The sequence below is a fragment of the Lycium barbarum genome, chromosome 10, assembly GCF_019175385.1.
Source record: "Lycium barbarum isolate Lr01 chromosome 10, ASM1917538v2, whole genome shotgun sequence".
Taxonomy (NCBI): Eukaryota; Viridiplantae; Streptophyta; class Magnoliopsida; order Solanales; family Solanaceae; genus Lycium; species Lycium barbarum.
The window spans coordinates 111,940,130-111,959,927 of NC_083346.1; the positions used below are offsets into that span (position 1 = coordinate 111,940,130).

At 34.5% G+C, this 19,798-nt stretch overlaps 2 protein-coding genes across 2 annotated transcripts; one reads left to right on the forward strand and one right to left on the reverse strand.

Annotated features, from left to right (window-relative positions):
* Positions 1-575: 575 nt before the first annotated feature.
* Positions 576-6,622, reverse strand: LOC132614900 (ribosome biogenesis protein BRX1 homolog 1-like). The gene is made up of 8 exons (XM_060329458.1): positions 6,376-6,622; positions 5,252-5,393; positions 3,273-3,351; positions 2,971-3,095; positions 2,336-2,437; positions 1,468-1,539; positions 1,292-1,390; positions 576-1,140 (listed from the first exon to the last, which is right to left on the reverse strand). The coding sequence occupies exons 1-8, from the start codon at positions 6,576-6,578 to the stop codon at positions 1,009-1,011; spliced, it is 954 nt and encodes a 317-aa protein (XP_060185441.1). The 5' UTR covers positions 6,579-6,622; the 3' UTR covers positions 576-1,008.
* Positions 6,623-14,669: 8,047 nt separating this feature from the next.
* Positions 14,670-19,320, forward strand: LOC132615381 (calcium-binding protein CBP-like). Its single transcript, XM_060329984.1, has 5 exons — positions 14,670-15,205; positions 18,012-18,058; positions 18,295-18,470; positions 18,592-18,610; positions 19,063-19,320. The coding sequence occupies exons 1-5, from the start codon at positions 14,803-14,805 to the stop codon at positions 19,165-19,167; spliced, it is 750 nt and encodes a 249-aa protein (XP_060185967.1). The 5' UTR covers positions 14,670-14,802; the 3' UTR covers positions 19,168-19,320.
* Positions 19,321-19,798: the final 478 nt, after the last annotated feature.

Below are 19,798 nucleotides of genomic sequence, written 5' to 3' on the forward strand. Positions count from 1 at the left end.
GTTCCGGGAGAATTGGGGTTAGCCACTTATCGGGTGGGTTTTCTGATCAGAGTGTATTTCACCGTTTATTTCTTCATTTTATTTTTTAATTTAATGGTTTGATTAGCATGTTATATAGGAAATATATATAGGGATATAAAATTATTTTAATTAGCCTACGTAAGATGATATGTCGGATAAAATTTCCAACTGGACAGCGAGTGAATGCACATTATTAAAGCCTATGAGTTCGGGAGCATTTTTAAATTCACTTTTCCAAGCGTAGGAATATTTGCGGACGAAAGTAATAATCTACACCAGATTCCGGGGTGTTTTAACTGCATCAATACTTTTCTTAGATCTAAAAAATACGTGTCAACAATGTTAGACCTTTCACCCAACACAAAGAACTTAAACTCCATTTTTTCCCTCTTGTTTTTAAAGTGAATGAATTGACTTCAAGCTTCATAGTGATTACTTAGATGGGAAAATGATGATTTTGTACCCGAGACTCAACAGGTTTTGCTACTCTTAAGGCAAATTTGACAAAATATAATTGGAATCGGATATAAGACACCATATGAGACTTCAAAGGATTGCTATGGTAATAAAACCACAGGAAGACATGATTTCTACTTTTATAATTGCTGAGTGTCATAGACAATGGGCCTGCCCCCCTAACCTTCTCCACACAAATCCCTGTTTCGAAATTATAATGTACGCCTAACCCGTCATGACTTAATGCACCATAGACAGACGTAAGTTTCACCCAACCCAATAAATTACATGTTATATTCTTTGCATTGACACAACCTAAAAGTTCAAACCAGGGAAGCCATAAAAAAAGGGGGCATTCTTACACTGCCCTACAATAATTTTGCATATAATTCATTCTAACTAGGCAGAAAATCAAGAATATGGTTTACTTCAAATGTTTAAAAGGGATCATAATTCTAGCAATACAAAACTTAAGGGAGGTAAATTAGCATTCATCCTTCCGGGGTACACCTCGTGTTTGCCAATCATTTGTCACTCCTTCCACATATCTGCAAATTCATCCACCTCCAGCGGATTAGACAACTGATGCATTTTCCTCCTGGTCTTTGCTTTGACTTTCTTGGCATATTTGCCAGCCTTCTGTTTCTTCTCTAGTGATCGGATCTGGAGGAACGTGAAGAGATAAAAACATTAGTGACTGTACTTAAGAAGTCAATTATTCCACGCCAAAAAACGAACAAATCAATCATATGTTCTTTGCTCATAGCAAAAGCATGGGTGAGCAGAAGAACGAGGAGCAAAGGATGAATCTTACCTGATTTGGTGCAACGTAAAATGGGTTCTCATAAAGCGTAGGGCCACCAAAGCTACCACCAAAGATCTTAATTGGGTTCAAGCAAAACCTTGGACCAACCTACATACATAAACACACAACTTCAATATCATACATGATGATTCTTCTCCCGCACTACCCATAGTTTGATTCCAAACCTCAACAAGTGTCATCTTTTCCAGGTCCCCACGGTCTATTTTCTGTGTTGTTCCAGTATGTGGACATGATATCTGCTCCAAAAGTCAAGAAGTGATCAGACAAAAGGTTACTATACTTGGTATAGATAAGGAGAACCTTAAAGAATGACAGAAGCCCTTTTTACTACAAATCAAAAAACAATATAACAGAAGGGTTTTGAGGTGAATGATAGCTACACTAGACATCCCTTTCCCCTTATAGCTAAAGAAATCAAATCGGATAATTCAGCAGATACTTGCAACGCAATTTCTACCCTACCTAACGCACCCACTATGGACTATGGACTTCCTCTTCCACAACACACAAGTGTAATGGTAGTATGGGTTAAATGGCAGAAAACTTAGCTACCCACGGATTTTAAGACTAATAATATTGGATGATCTCACATATCACTTCTACTTCTTACATTTATGACAAAGAGGCTACATATCCTCTCGGTTCCTTTCTGTAATTTGTTTTTCTGGTTTAATTTAGTACCAATTCTCAACCTCTAATATTGACTGAGTAATTATATTATCCTTTGGACCATAAATTTGTAATTGAATTTTCCTCTGTTTTGTTTTTTAAGGAATCTTTACACACTACATGTTTTCCGTAAAAGAGCAGGAAATATGCAAGGGCTTCACCCTTGAGTCTAAACTCAGGAGGAGGGGGGGTTGAACAACCTATGGCGAACACCAAGAAATTTCCTACCGGAGGACAAAAGGGAAATACTTGAAGCACACTTTGCTTTGGGCAAAAGATGGACCATAAAAATTAACTCATTTCTTCAAGAGAAAGCAACAGTCATAATGCAGTAATTTTACTATGGTATGAGTAGTAACGGACCTGGTAATTACGGAACCACACATGGTCATCTAGAATTGAAAACACAAATACATGATCATAGAAAGGTTTAGATTTCCGGTGATCCTTTGGGGTTCCAAAAATCTGATGAAAGAAAAAAAAAATGTGTTAGAATGTAATCAAAGATAGTTAAATCATCATGGCACTAGAAAGCTAAAAACTTAACAGGGGATTTACATAAATATCGGGATAATAAAATGCAACTCAAACAAATAAACATTTGAACCTTCAACATCTAGAGAAATCACACACAACAATTTAATTTTTTAAGAAAATGCTTTAACCACCACTTCTGAATAGAAGGAAAAAACCCATTGAAAAGTCACTGTAAGCAACGAGTTTCAATGAAGACAAAGGAGTGGAAACCGAAGGAATGCTTGCATATGAATACAGAAGTCAAAGTGTTCCAATAAAAATAGCATCTTCAGCAGGCCAAACAACTATCACCAAGTAAAAAGTTTTCTGCTTCAACGTCCTTTGAGGACGGAATTGCTTAAAGTTTAGCTAAACATAAAAGGCAAAAAGTGAAAATGTACTATAAAAAAATTAACTGCGTACATTTAGTTACCAGGAATTATTGCAAAGATTAATTAATGCTTTGAACAAAGTCAAATTACCTGCATGAACATTTCTTTCAAAAGCTTCCAGTGAGGTTGCTTATCAAAATTGCTTGAGAAAGTCAAAATAGGACGTGAACCCTTCAAGTGATTTCCAGTAAGTTTTAACTCTTCCATCGTGTGCACTTCAAAAAATATATATATATAAAAAACATGAATAATTTGGACTTTCCTCATTGAAAATAAAGAGAATATCAGGAGTGAAGGGAAAGGTTTTATTTTCAGTTGACATACAATTTCAATCGCATCCAATTATACATGAACATCAGAACATGATTGATAAAAAGCATCTATTTGATTACCTGCATTGACTAAAAACTTCACAGATGGACCATTGGGGCATTTGGACATCCATAGATAGAGGTCTTTTCCCTTCCGACACTGGAAGTAAGAAAATCAAACATAAGGAAAAGCAAACATAGGATAATGATCAAAAACAGAAGTGATGAAACCACGTCTACCGAATGCATTAAAAACAAAAATGTTATTCAACAGAATTTCTAATCACCATAGCCAAACAGATACAGAGGCAAGTCCAGAAATTCCACGTGACATATATTTTCCAAACCAATAAGTCCTCAAGCTTTTTTTTTGGCCAAAGTGATATGCCTATGGTATTTTCGGGAATAACTCAAGCAGCCTCCAGTTTCTGCCATGAGCTAATTTCAAGAGGTTGTCCTCCTCCCGCCAAAGAAAATGAACTTGCTAATTCTCTGTTCTTCCTCGGGTTACACAATCTAAAATATAAGACCTTCAAAAAGCTGAGCATTTGACCATTGAGCCGAGCCATTGAATGCCCACGCACCTAATATTTAGGTTTCTCTTTTGACGAGGTGCATTTAGAACTGGAGACATCGACAGGATACATATGACTACTCCAATAGATATAGATAGTTGTACCAAGAATAGCCTATATGTTTTTATTTTTTTATTTTTTAATAACCAGGGGTAACCTTCAGTTCACATTGTTAATGCATCTTCAGAGCACCGGTGATTTGACAGAGTGATTTGTTTGACTTTTGAAAAAGAGTCTCAAAGAGAAAGAGCAAAAATTAACAATCAAATAAAACAAAGAGAGAAAGAGCAGAAATTGAAATCTTAAACTCCATATGAAGTCACAGGCTAATTGCAAAGGAAAGTGCAAGTGATTCAACCAGGCTGATTGTTTTAAATACATAAAAGAGAGTAAGAATAATGAGCAAAGAATACGAAAGGGAGAATAGAATTAGGAAGGGGTTGTCATCTGAATGACGGTGTTAAAAGATGCTTTCCCGCTATTCAAATTATGCTCAATTGAAAGGCGTCTAAAAGAACTAAGTCACAACGACAAGAGGTGGTGTCCCTGCTGCAGCAGGTGGCTGTGAATTTGTGATGCTAGGCTAAACTTACTGAGTAATTGTTGCAGCACTAATGTTAGGCAAATTTTCTCATAAACTTCAGAACTTATTATGCTTTTTTTTTTCAGAACATTAATTAAATAGAGTGCTCAAGAATGTGAGTCCCTTCTTCTGACAGGAAGTATATCCCGGGACGGATTTACTATCCAAATTATTGTGCACGTGAACCCATGGTCTCTTCGCAAAATTAGGTATTTTTATGTACATATTTCTAAGAATTGATCTAACATTATATGTTGGCCCCCATGCTCCATAACTGTTGAATGGTACACTTGGTTGAATATTGAGTTATTTACCTAGAGTAACACGGATTGACTACAGCCTAAACTTCCTTTTTTCTCCTTTCTTTAATGGTGCACCCATATTCTTGAAATTCTGTATCTGCCTCTGAGTACATCCTCCTCTAAACATGACAAAATAGGACCGAAGGATGCACAGACAAGTTAAAACACTCGTCTTCATCTTCTTGGTTTCCCCTTCTGGTTCACTCAACTTTTCGAAAAGAAAGTTTCTTATTTCTTTGACAAGGACAATGCACATCATACATGGTTGCTATGTCGTCAATGGTAACTGAACTTATTCATCAAGGCCTAGCACACAGCAAGAACAAAGCAGTTCATTCGGAAAACCTTCATCACATCCATATATAACACAGTTTTGAATAATTCAGCCTTACACATCTCTGAATAAATTTAGTCTTCTAGCTTTTAAACAAAAATTATGGATACAAAGTATGAACTAATTCCATAAATCAGATAAATTTGTTCCTAATACTTCAAGCCTACGTTCTTTTAGTAATAGAGGGAGTAATACATCAAGCTCAATCAACACCAAATCTTATAGCAACAACAAATTTCCACAAGACAATTGAAACAACAAGATACCTCAAAGAACAAACAAGATGAACAGCTCTTCAACTCAACTAGCTCATTCAAGGCTTCACCTTTTGCATCTTTGGACTCCACCTTGTTATCTTTCTTACAGTGGGGCAAAAGTGACACCAAGTTCAACATTAAATGTCGATACCTAAAATATCCAAAATCGACAAAACCCAACAAAAGATCAGATCTTTTTTATCATTTACAGCAACCCTTTTGAATAATAACCAAAAATAACACGAACCAACATTACATGCCGATACCTAAAATACCCAAATCAACAAAATAAAAAATATACAGCTTTTGAAAATATGTAGCTCAATATACAATATTATACCACATTATACGTGGTGGAAAGCATTTACATAATAATCAACCTTGTATAAAAGGTGTTTATACACAAATATGGGCTAAATAGGCGTAAATATTTTCAAAAATTGACATAGAGCGTAATTTTCCCAATCTTTTTTATCATTTACAGCAACCCTTTTGAATAATAACCAAAAATAACACAAACCAACATTACATGCCGATACCTAAAATACCCAAATCAACAAAATAAAAAATATACAGCTTTTGAAAATATTTACGCCAAGTAGCTCAATATACAATACTATACAACATTATACCCGGTGGAAAGCATTTACATAATAATCAACCTTGCATAAAGTGTATAAAAGGTGTTTATACACAAATATGGGCTAAATAGGGAGTTTATACACAACGCATGGGCTAAATAGGCGTAAATATTTTCAAAAATTGACATAGAGCGTAATTTTCCCAATCTTTATTATCATTTACAGCAACCCTTTTGAATAATAACCAAAAATAACACAAACCAACATTACATGCCGATACCTAAAATACCCAAATCAACAAAATAAAAAATACACAGCTTTTGAAAATATTTACGCCAAGTAGCTCAATATACAATATTATACAACATTATATCTGGTGGAAAACATTTACATAATAATCAACCTTGTATAAAAGGTGTTTATACACAACGCATGGGCTAAATAGGCGTAAATATTTTCAAAAATTGACATAGAGCGTAATTTTCCCAACCTTTTTTTTTTTTATCATTTACAGCAACCCTTTTGAATATAAATCAATAAAAGAAGACGAACCTGTAGCTAATACGACGAGAACAGGTAACCAATACTTTCTCTTTATTTCTAAAAGTAACAAGTGATGAACTGTCTTTGTTTTCCTCAGTATTAGAGCCATCTTTAAAACCCAAAAGAGTTCTTTTAGGCCTTTCTGTTGCAATTTCATCTTTGTTTCCATTGGCTACAGCCTCAGTTTCAGTGTGTTTTCTCTTCTTTCCCATTGAGGTTTTGCTGAGATGGAGAAGAAGAAGAAAAAGGTAGGGCTTTAGGTGTAATAGAAGAATGGAAATTATATTTGTATGGATTTATATTGGGCTTTTTTTTTGGGCCTGCTAGACACTGGGCTGCTCTAGGTATGGGCCAAAGACATATCTTTTCCAAATGGGCTTTTGGAATGTCATTTTGTTGGGTCCTTTGCACTTTTCTCCCTCTTTTGTGTTGGTCTTTGATTTTTGATCCGCAATGTAAAGTCAGTGTAAAATATGTACATATACATATCAAGGAGAAATATTTACAAAATATGACGATAGTTTTCTATTTACAAGACATAAAATTACAAATCTTGCTTTAAAAAAAATTAAGAAAAAAATTAAAATTATTTGTTTTTTATTTTTTAAAAAAAATATTTTTTTGCTCAAAAATTTATGTATGAAATGTGTATATCTCGCTTAAGGCTTAAAAAGTCCGCTCAAAATTTAGTGTATGAAATGTGTATATTTCGTTCAAGGGTTGAAAAATCCGCTCAAAATTATGTGTATGAAAATGGTATGAAATTTGTATCTAGCTCAAGGCTTAAAATTTCGCTCACATTTTCGTGTATAAAGTTCATGTTAGATTTCTGTAAAATTAATACAGCTACCAACATTGTATACAACTTTGATACAACATTCAAGACTTAAAATAGTCGCTCAATTTTTTGTGTATGAAATGTGTATATCTTGCTCAAGGCTTAAAAAGTTCACTTAAATTTTGTGTATGAAAAACATATGAAATGTGTATATCTCGATCAAGGCTTAAGCATTACGCTCAAAAATTTATGTATGAGAATGGTATGAAATGTGTATATCTCGCTCAAGACCTAGAATTTCATTCACATTTTTCGTATATAAAGTTCATATTATGTTTCTGGAAAATTAATACAATTACAACAACATTGTAACAACTTTCATACAATATTCAAGGCTTAAAATTTTCGCTCACAATTTTGTGTACGAAAATTATATTAAAAATTTCGCTCACACATACATATTTCATATATTTTCCATACAACTTTCATACAAAAAAAAATTGAGGTCATTTTTTTTAATGTAAAATAAATGAAAATCCGTCATGTTTCGTAAAATATCGTTATGTTTTGTAAATAAGGAAAACTACCATCACGTTTCGTAAATATTTCTCCTTACTATGTAAATATACGTTGTTTTCCCTAATGCAAATAATTACTTTTTTGCGGAGCATAAGTTTATATTTTCCCACAACTTATGTCTGGTGCCCTTAAAAGTACCGTGTAATATTCATCCTAATGATCTTTCTTTTATTCTTGACATTTACTATTAATAGCCCGTATATTGAAATTAATGCGTCCAACAATTATTTAATGCCCTATTGTTTTCAGAAAAAGAAAAAAAAAGTGAAACTCGTTTGAGACATTCAGACAAAATTTGAGTTGAAAATGTTTATGGCAAAATGATTAATCACCAAGAATATTTAGCAAAAGGTCGTAAGTCGTATGTTGTCAATTAGCATAAAGTAATTTTAACTTTAAATAATTAGGGGTAATTAGGTCAATCAACATGATTATGACTAGTTTATGAGCATGTGCTTTCTACGTACGTGTGTTCCATGTAAATAGTACATTTGATATGAAGTAGTAGAAAATTTAATGTGAAAAAATGCATCCCGAAATTAATGAAATCAGCTTATTCTAATTATTTCCCTGGTAAACGACAAGTGATTAAATATTATATGAACTTACAAAGTGGAACAACTACATTTAATTAGTTAGGTAGATAAAAACTGCAATTCTTGGTGCAAAGTGCAAACATGGAATATATTCATACGCTACCTAATACTTCGAATTCGCGACTTTTATAACACAAAAAAAAAAAGTTGAATCAAACTAGCACAAAAAAAAAAAAACATTATTAGGTTTCACGCACGAATTTCGTGCATGAAGGAGACCTTTTGTTTTTTTTTTTTTTTTGTGTTACCTTTTAAATCACGTTTTTTTTCATACTTTGGGCAAAGATTAATCATGTTTCAAAACCCCAAAATATCAATATTTTATATAAAAGTTAATATCTTTTTTTGCGTACAATAATGTCGGCTCATTACATCAAGTCCACCTAAACATTTGGATCGTCATTTTAGGGGTTCTAAAGTGCCCCGAAGTAAGTTTTGAAACTTGTCATATTTATAGGGTTTTGATTTAAGTGTTTTATCATATTTGAATGTACAAATATAAATATTTGATTTAATAATAATTCATCCAATACGAGAGGTTTATACTAATTAAAAAATAATTCATTTCATTTAATTACAATACTAATTCAAAGCAATACAATAATAAATTACAATAACAATACAATCTTCAAGTTCTAGAGGCTCTATTACTTCGAGACATGCTTGTACTACCACGGCCTTGTTGCCCACACGAACGCTTGTCATGGCCATATTGCTTACATGTAGAGCACTTGCGAGAGTAAGTTCTTTCACTAACATCCATTTGATTGGGTCTACGACTCCGTGAGTTAATGCCCAATTTCCTGATATAATCCTTGTTAGAAACCATCGAAAACGGCTCGTTTGGCCAATAAGCTTCATTACCAAGTGGGTGGAATTGGCCGGAATATGCTCTAAGGTAACTGTAGACCTTGTATTCCCCCGCCACATAACTTGTTACCGTTTTTCTCATTCTCTCGAAGCACTTGACAGCATGAGAACACTGCATGTGGTACGTTTGCCACTTACCACAAGTGCATGTTCTTGTTGCCTCATAAACGGTATGCACGTTTCCACCCTTACGGTTGTAATAACCCGTCCTAACTTCATATACATGTTGAATTGGGTCATACTCGGTCATTTGGTGATGCTCACATTTTTTTCTATAATGCTCCATATTTTTGAAGGGCTTTGGCATCCATGTCCCGCCGTCGGCTAATATCGCTCTGGTCTGCCTTGTCCTAACCACAAATCACTCCACAACCTGCTTGAAAGTCATTCTCACCATTGCGGTGACAGGTAGTCCTCGAGCAGATTTCAGCAAGACATTGAAAGACTCTGAGCTGCTTGTTGTGAGCATGCCCCATCTTTTGCCTTCATCAGCATGAAGCGTCCATTTTTCAACTTCGAGCTTCATCAACCAAACGTATGCGGGTTCACCCACTGCTCAAATGGGTCAAAAAGATCCCTCATGTGTCGTTGCTCTCATTAGCGACCATTGCGAAAGCAAGAGGAAATATTGACCCATTGGTTATGTAAATCAATCATTAACAAGTAATATTAGTTATGTAATCTTTTATCGAAAATTTTATTAAGGATTGTGGTGACCCATCTGTTTTACGTGTTTTAAATAAATCATTAACAAGTAATATTAGTTATGTAATCTTTTATCGAAAATTATATTAAGGGTTTTCAATCCTAAGCTACGGGTTATGAATCCTAAACTAAGGGTTTTCAATCCTAAAATATAAAGATTAAAAGTTAATAAGTCAAATAATTAACAATTAGTTTGCATACAATTAGTATAAATAATTAATAAATAAACAATTAACTAACTAATCAAATAATTAACAAGTTATCATATATTTAATAAATAAACAATTAAGTAACTAATCAAAAAATTAATAAATTATTATCGTATATTAAACAAATAAACAATTAATTAACTAATGAAACAATTAAGAAATTATTAACAAATAAACAATTGGCTTAACAAAAACTAAATAAATAATTAGCCAGTCTAACAATTGAAATTGCTAGTCTAACAATTAATGAATACTTAAGTCGCTAATCGAACAATTAACGAATACTAAATAAACAAGCAATAAATAATTAACTAATTAACAATAGATAAACAAAATTTTTTTTAAAAATAAAGGGGGCAGTCGCAGTGGTGGGAGCGAACTGCCAAAAAACGCACAAAAAAAATGCGCAATCCACCACAGATCCCTCCCACCATACCTAAGGTAATAGTATATTTAGCAATGTAATAAAAAATTCGTAGTAAAATACCTAGAATGAAGGTGTTTTTGAGTTTTCAAAATGAGCTCCGCGCCGCTCTATTCCAAAATCTAACCTTAGAAACTTGTTCCTACACTTCAATATACCAAGAATATTGAGTTTTGGATTGAAAAACAACACGAAAACAACGTTTTGGGGATTGGGGACCACTGAAATGGGGCGTTAATGGCGGGTTCTGTGGTGGGGAAGTGAAAAGGTCGGGTCTGTGGTGGGGAAGGAGGGGGCAACTTTTTGTTGCCTCCTTTCGTGCGTGAAAGGCCAAACTTGCATTTTTGCAGTTTGGTCCTTTCACGCACTAAATTAGTGCGTGAAACCTAGTAATGTTTTGTTTTTTTTATGCTAGTTTGGTTCAACTTTTTTTTTTTGTGCTACAAAAGTCACGGATTCCTAATACTTCCTTATAGACGAAGCTCTTGGTTTTTGTTCCATTTTTTCGATCGCTCTATCATGACAAGACACACTATTATTTTCTGTGATTTAGTGGAAAAGGCAAACAACATCAGCACGCAATATGTATGACTATATTACTTATAACTTTTAAATAAGTAATTATAAAAGTGTAGAAATGTAACCAATTTATGATGGAGTAATTGACGTAACTCGTCAAAATAATTGTAACACACTAAATTAAACCTTAATAGCAAATGAGATGTGATACCTATACCAAATAATAAAGCGTCATAACTAAGTAGGCGTTTGGCCATGCGTTTTCAAATCATGATTTGAAACCATGACCCCAAACCAGCGTTTGGACATGCGTTTTCACTCATGGTTTCAATTTTTTTAAATATAAAATTTAACCCAAGCGTTTATGTTTTATAAAAAAAGATCCATAAGTTGGTAGATATTTTTAATAATTATCTCATCAACCATTTACCAATCTCATTAACTTCCACCAACCTTTATTTATGTCTACCAACCTTTAATTTATGTCGGAGGATTATATTAAGGCCAAAGTCATAGATGGACCCCTGAACTTGTCCTGATTTTCCATCTAGACCCCCCAACTGAAACATTGACCATCTGAACCCCCGAACATAAGATAAACTGTGCCATTTGAACCCCCTCGTGCCAGCTGGCACACGCGTGAAGCTCACTGCTTTAAACAGAGCGTGAGAGACCAATTTTTTTCTTTTTTTGAATTTTTAATCATTAAAAATTAATTTTAACAAAAACTCTATTTTAAAATCTATTTAAATAATTAAAAAAAAATGAAAAACTCAACCCATCCTCTCCGATAGCCCACTTCACCGCCGCTGCCTCCTCTGCCGCCGCCTCCTCCTCCGCCGCCTCCTCCGCCGCCGTCGCCGCTTTCTTTTTTTAACTTTTTAATCATTAAAAATTAATTTTAACAAAAACGCTATTTAAATAGATTTTGAAGCGGCGGCGGAGGAGGCAGCGGCGGAAAGGTGGGCTATCGGAGAGGATGAGTTGGGTTTTTCATTTTTTTAAATTATTTAAATAGATTTTAAAATAGAGTTTTTGTTAAAATTAATTTTTAATGATTAAAAATTTAAAAAAAGAAAGCGGCGGCAGTGGCGGCAGTGGCGGTGGCAAGGCGGGCTATCGGAGAGGATGGGTTGGGTTTTTCGAGTTTTTTTAATTATATAGATTTTAAAATAGAGTTTTTGTTAAAATTAATTTTTAATAATTAAAAATTTAAAAAAAAAAGAAAGCGGCGGTGGAGGAGGCAGTGGCTGTGGCAAGGTGGGATATCGGAGAGGATGGGTTGGGTTTTTCATTTTTTTAAATTATTTAAATAGATTTTAAAATAGAATTTTTGTTAAAATTAATTGTTTTTGTTGACATGGCTTATTTTAAAAAATAAAAAAAATAAAACAGGTAACATGACATGGCTCCATGTTACTGGTCTATTTTTCCATGTCACAGCAAGTGAGCTTCACGCGTGTGCCCAGCTGGCACGAGGGGTTCAAATGGCACAGTTTATCTTATGTTCGGGAGTTCGGATGGTCAACGTTTCAGTTGAGGGGTCTAGATGAAAAATCAGGACAAGTTCAGGGGTCCATCTATGACTTTGGCCTTATATTAAAGAGTAGTTACATTACTATTCATGTTAAATTTTCATTTTTATTGAACTAAAGTTTGATTAATTGATATTGTATTTTTTAGAAAAGTCTTCTAGTAGTGTACTAATTTTGTTATGAGCTATGACTTGCTCATTTGGTAAGATTGTATAAGAATTGAAAATGTTTTGATAGTTTTCACAATTTATGAAATTTTTATGTCTATAAGAGAAAATACAATTTAAAATATTCAAATTGCATGTCCAAATATGAGCCTAAATAAAAGACCAGATGGTTTGCTCCCCATTCACGAATACGAAACTTAATATAAAGTTATAAATATTGGAAATATGTAAAACATCTTACTAAAAAAATATTGAGTGCAAATGGTATATGATTAACCCTAATTTCTCGTAAAATATTTATATGAGTTTGAGGAAGAAGAACATGGAGGATCGTCGGAGACACCATTTTTTTCGGCTATAAAAGAGAAGAAGAAGATGATGAAAATGGGTTGGGTCAAGTTAAACAAGTAGGTTTCTAAAAAAAATAGGTATTTAAAATTGAGGGTGCGTCATTTTATTCTGAGCTTGATACGTGTTTCTTCGCTAAAATTAAAGATAAATTTGTGTCAAATTATAATGAAAAATGTATATTTAAACTGAAAGTATAACAAGAGGTATATTTAAACTACGGAAAAGGGCCAAATATATCCCTCGTTATACTTTGGGGGCAAATATGCCTCTGCTCTTATACTTTGGGGCTAAATATACCCCTCATCTGTTAAAGTTGTCCAAGGTAGACACCCGATCCTACGTGGTTGCCACACATTTGATGAGGTAGATGTCACGTGGCATGCCAGCTCAACACCCCCAACCCATTTTACCCCTCTCCTTTATTTGTTCTTCCACCACTAAAATTTCCTTCCCCTCCACCACCATTGCTATCATTACTGCCGCCATGACCATCTCTAATTCGAAAATTCAACCTGAACAACATCATATTGTTACAATCAATAGAAAATGAATTAACAAATTTTCAATAGCAAAGAATCTTTACGATGGCAGTGAGTATAAATGAAAACTGAAATGCAACGACAAATAAAATTAAAACATATAAATTGGACAAGAAAATTTTCAAAACTTGAGTTGTATCAATCATCGTGAACTATCAACTCCACAAAGTTGTATGACCATGGACAATATCAGGGAAAAGAGGACATTAATCCTCGTCTTGCTGAATGTAAAGAGGAACGAACGGGGAATTAAATTCCAATATAGCAGCAGCATAGGCATCAAGGTCTTCGTGGTAAGAAGCAATATCATCACTTGCACTAACAGAGGCAGTTTCTTCATCCAATGCATATAGGAACAACGGCAATTGGTTTACCGGAGCAACATTAGATTTTGTGGTGAGTAATGGTGGCAATGGTGGTGGAAGGAAAGGAAATTTTAGTGGCGGAAGAACAAATAAAGGGGAGGGGTAAAATGGGTTAGGAGTGTTAAAGTGACATGTCACGTGACATCCACCTCATTAAATGTGTGGCAGCCACGTAAAATCGGATGTCCACTTTGGATAACTTTAATGAATGAGGGGTATATTTAGCTCTAAAATATAACGGCAAGGATATATTTAATCTCAAAATATAACAAAAAGTATATTTAATCCTTTTCTCACAGTACAAGATATATTTGACCCTTTTCCGTTTAAAATATTTCTCGTAGCACAAGGGTAACTTTGACGCTTTTCCGTTTTCCAAAAGGAAAAGAAAACTCAATTGCTAAAGTTTACGCGTCATAGAAACTGGGGAGTCAACGATAAATATTACTAGGTTGTGCAGTGCATGTCTCAATCTACGTAACCCACGTTTTAATCCGCGCTTGTTTAATTAAACTGTTACTCCTCCCGTTCAAAAAGATTATCTCAGTGTCCTTATTAATTTATCTAAAAAAAATTAACACATTTTCATATTTAAAAATAATATAACTTTATAACATAATTTATAATCACATAAATATATAAAGCTTATTTTAAATTATATGTTTTAAAAAAATTCATTTATTACTTAAATTTGATGTTAAATCAAATTAAGACAATATTTATAGTACTGTACCGCTCAATTAATCTGCCATTATTTTTCTGAAAATCACTCACAATTTTTCTCCGGCGGAAAGAAAGAATGTCCGGTTACCCTCAAAATCCCTCCGGCCACGGTTACGGCCAACCACCACCACCTCACCCGTATTCCTCCGCCCCATACGGCGGTGCACCACCGTCTTCAGCTCGACCTTACGGTGGTGCTCCGCCATCCTACGGTGTTCCAGCTCAAGTCCACAGTTCAGCTCCACCACACTCGGGTCCTTACGGGTCGAACCCGTTTTCGACTTTGACACCGTCTATTTTCTCACCCGGAACCGACCCGAATGTGATATCTTGCTTCCAAATGGCTGATCAGGATGGTAGTGGGTTAATTGATGATAAGGAACTGCAGAAAGCGCTATCTTCGTATAATCAAAGCTTTGGACTGAGAACTGTTCATCTTCTTATGTATCTCTTCACCAATACCAATATCAGAAAAATCGGTAATGTTTTCTTCTTTGAAGTACTAATTTTCTTTGCGGGGAAAAAAAATAACCCGGTGCACTAAACTTTCGTTATGTGTGAAGGGCTGGATCACAAAGCTTTATTTGTACCCTCTCTCCCAATTTACATGTCGACTAGGCACGAATTTTAAGAAATAAAAAAAGATTTTTTAATGTTGCAATCTTATATTAACGATATGTGTAATGTATTAAAATATCATTTGATTTTGACGGAGGGAGTACTAGTTTTCTTGTACTAATTGGAAAAAGGGGGTACACTTATAACTCTCTGTATCAGCACCTCAGTATAACAATTAAGTTTTTATTTTATCGGAATCGAATTTTATATTATATTTTATTTTTCTATAACAGTTTTTACATGTAACAACAACATACATCTCTATAACAATACTTTTTTATAAAATTACCCCTTATACCATTATCTTTGTTTTGGTATTGTAATAATTAATCATTTTTATAGAAATAAAATCTCTAATCAATAATAAATCTAGAGATTTTGATCAAATATTTTAATATTTTAATACACTATTTATGACAAAGAATATTATGTGAATATATATATTTTTACCATTTAATTTTTTTTTTCTTTTTACAGAGTGTGATTAAGCTTAGAATTTGACATTAGATATCTCTATAAATAGCCAAATGCTATTTAAATGTCAATTAACAGCCGTTATAGCAGCCAAAATATCTTGGGATCAACCTGCGGTTATAGAGAGGGTTGACTCTATTTTTTACAAATTTTAAAATATTCTCTTGTGGAAATGTTATATTAGTGTACAATTGAACTTGCAGTATGTACACTTATGCTGCTTTATGGAGAGTAATACTTACAATATCATTATACCCTATTTTGGTTGCTTATCATTTTCATGCTAAAATAGTTTATGCTATAAATGCTTAGGCCATTGGTGGGGCCTTATAAACGCGTGTTGACTGATAATAGTTTTACTTAGAATTGGGAAACAAGGTTTGTGTTTGTTTCTGTTTGGCTAATGCACAAAAGCACAAACTTTTTCAATTGGGCAGCTGAAAGACTTGGATCAAATTTTCTTCCATAGTTAGAAGTTTTTTTTCTTAATGATAAGTAGTTGTATTATTTTTTATGATCGAGAATCTGTCACAAGTCTTTGGGCCAACCGCAACCTTCGAAACTCGGGGTGATGGGCCCTCCCCTCTATCCTTTAAGTCCACTTAAATACTGAATTTAGTTTGCTAGGGGCAAGGCTCAAACTTTTGTCCCTCAACCTTCGCTAATTGGCCGCAATAAGTAGCTGTATTTCTTTCTGAAGTAAGATAATTATGATAATAGCCCAGATTGGTCCTAAGAATGTCTAGTGAGAGCCACTGATCATATCACTCACTATGGTGGACTTGTGATGAATAAGAATCTTTACATCTTGCCAATGTATGTTTATCGGATTTAACTCATATACAGTGATGGTGCAAATGTTTGTTACATTATCAATGTAATTTAACTTATTATTGTATACGGTAAAAACCGGATGTATACAAGACCGGTGAGACCAGGATAAGAAGAAACAGGCATGAGTGCCAAGTCTTTCCTTCGGACCGGTGAAATTGCACCAGCTGCGGCTGATCCGAGAAAAGTGAAGCAAATCTGTTTGGTCCAGTATCCCCGGACCAAACTCTACATCACAGCCAGTCCGGTTTCTCCATGACCAAGTTGATCGTGGCCGTTGGTCCGGTTAATCAGTTACAAAATTGCCACGCGTCAAGACCGTTCTGTCACATTGTACCGACAACCGTACGGGTGTACGGGTGTCGGACCGTACGGCCCAACCTTATCCTTTTAGGGTTTTCTTTATTCTAAAAGGGCTTTATGTTGTATGCAAAGCCATAAGACAAAACTATAAATAGGGGGCATTTAACCCTCAGGGGTTGGCCTGGTGGTAATTGGCTTGAGCCTTGGGGTTTGCTCCCTTTCAAGGTCTCAAGTTCGAAACCCATTGGGTGGAAACAATTTCTGAGGGCCATCGGACTGGGGTAAAACCCTGAATTACCCGTGGTGCACTTGCGGGAAACTCCTTACCGAGGGCCTGTGCACCCCCGGGATTAGTCGGGGCTCAAAAAGACCCGGACACCCGGTGCTTAATCAAAAAAAAAAAATAGGGGGCATTTTCCCTACTTTTAAGGGTTGACTTCTTGAGATCAAGAGTATTGTAATAGCAAGAAATACATCAAAGCATTATCTTTCTTTTTAGTCCGAATCTGTGGAGTTGTGATCTTTCATTCAATATTATATTAGCTTTAATCATCAACATTTACATCTTAGCTCAAGTTGTTGACGCATATAGTTCGTATATATATATTTTCCTTCACCCACAAGTTCATACACGTCCCATATCAACCAAAAATAGATTAAAATTTATCCACATATCCTACACCTCACTTACAAATTCAACTTATTACCTGATTTCGGGGTAAACAATTATAGCAGGTTTCCTGCCTTTCACACTGTCCAAGCCAGAATTTAAACTCATGTTAATCTCACTAGAAAATTTGTAGGAAAGCAGGTTTTGAAAATTTCTGGAACTTCAACAAAAGAGTTTCAGAATTCACCCAAGTCGATTCCAAAGTCTCCAACATTCAAGATTCATCAACAAAGAAAAAGTTTTCCAATCTTCAAGTGTTAATTAAGAGCCATTTTTTAGTCTGGTTGATCAAGTTTCTGCATGGACATTCTTTTGAAACATTAGTGAGACTGGATAATGTATTCCTTTTTCATTATTATTGATGATCAAACCTTTGTTTATGTAAACAGGTCCCAAAGAATTCACTGCAGTCTTCTATAGTCTTCAAAACTGGCGGGTGAGTTGAAGTGTCACCTTTGGATATATGTTACTCGGACTCTTAAAAAATGTTGACCGATCCGTCTCGGATCCTCCAAAAGTAGTACATTTTTTTAGGATCCGACACTAGTACATCAACAGTTTTGGAGAATCCGAGCAACATAGTTTTGGATTACGTTATGTATTTCTTTTTTTCTCAAATTTGAGAGATGTGTTTCTTAGATGCTAGCTTATTTAAACTTCTAATTTCTGTAGGTAATTTTTGAGAGATTTGACAAGGATAGGAGTGGAAAAATTGATTCTTCTGAATTAAGAGAGGCCTTACATAGCTTGGGATATGCTGTATATGATCCTGTTCTGGAGTTGCTTGTTTCCAAGTTTGATAAAACTGGTGGAATGAATAAAGCCATTGCATATGATAACTTCATTGAGTATGTTTCCCCAATAATGCATTTGGTTTTATTACCTTTCCAACTTCTTTCTCCTTTTCTGGCTTCTTCTATGTTTTGCTAATTTTAGTGTTTTCTCCTTTTGTTAATGGGCTTGATTTAGGTGCTGCCTCACTGTTAAGGTAAGCTTCTCTGGCGATGTCGTATACATTCTTTGAGCTATGTCTAACAAATATATTTAGTACCCGTTCCGTTTCATTATATGTGTTTTAGTTTGACTGGTTACAAACTTTAAGATCACAAAGAAGACTTTTGCATTTTGTCATCTTAAACTAAAAGGTGTATATAACAAATCAAAAATACCCGTTATATCTTATAGTCTTACATGCCATGTTATTCCTGTACTTAAAATGAGAATGTTGGTCTCAAAGTTTAAGATCATAAAGAAGACTTATGAATCTTGTCGCGAAGACTTATGAATCTTGTCGTGTTAAACTAAAAGGTGTCTATAACATACTAAAAACACCATTAATATTTTCTGATCTTAAACATATCATGTCATTCCTATAAGAGAGGTTCATAAATTGTCACGGAGGGAGTAATTCGGTTCTCACAAAGTACTGTATATGTGCAGGGACTGACAGAGAAATTCAAGGAGAAGGATACTACATATTCTGGCTCAGCAACATTCACTTATGATTCCTTCATGCTAACTGTTCTGCCTTTCCTCATTGCTTAGAGACATGTATGTATATTTCACTTTGCAATTATCAGTTTGGTGTTGGTATGACCATTCCCTCTTGTAATTATTGTTACTATTTTCACTTGGGCTTTGAGGCGCTATGTTTCTGGTTGTTTGTTTGTAATACTTTATCTATCTTGGTTGGATTGAGATGGTTGTATCTTGTAGTAAGAGCAAGTGTTTTGCAGTGCTCGATGGTAAACTCAGTGTTTTGTAGTATAAATTTTATGATTTATTGTTTTAATATACTTGTCTTCCATTAGCCACCGGGACTTGATTCAGTGGCAACGACACAATAATGTGTGAGTCAGGCACACGTAACAAGTTCAAACTCCATCGACAAAGGTGCAGGCCCACAGTCTCCGATGTTTCTAACTTGGAGTTGGGCAAGAAATCCAGAAGCTCTTTTGCTTATATTTTTTGAACGAAAGCCACAAAATTATATTGGACAATCAAACATAAGGGAATTCAAGAAAAATCAAACGGACGTGCAATATCAAATCAAATTGACTTCAAGAATCATACATGTATTTGGTCTGGTCTGGTAGTGAAAGAATCACAAGTGTGACAAGAAAATGAACAAAAAATCCATCAAAATGAAAAAACAAAACGAATTGGGGGACAACGA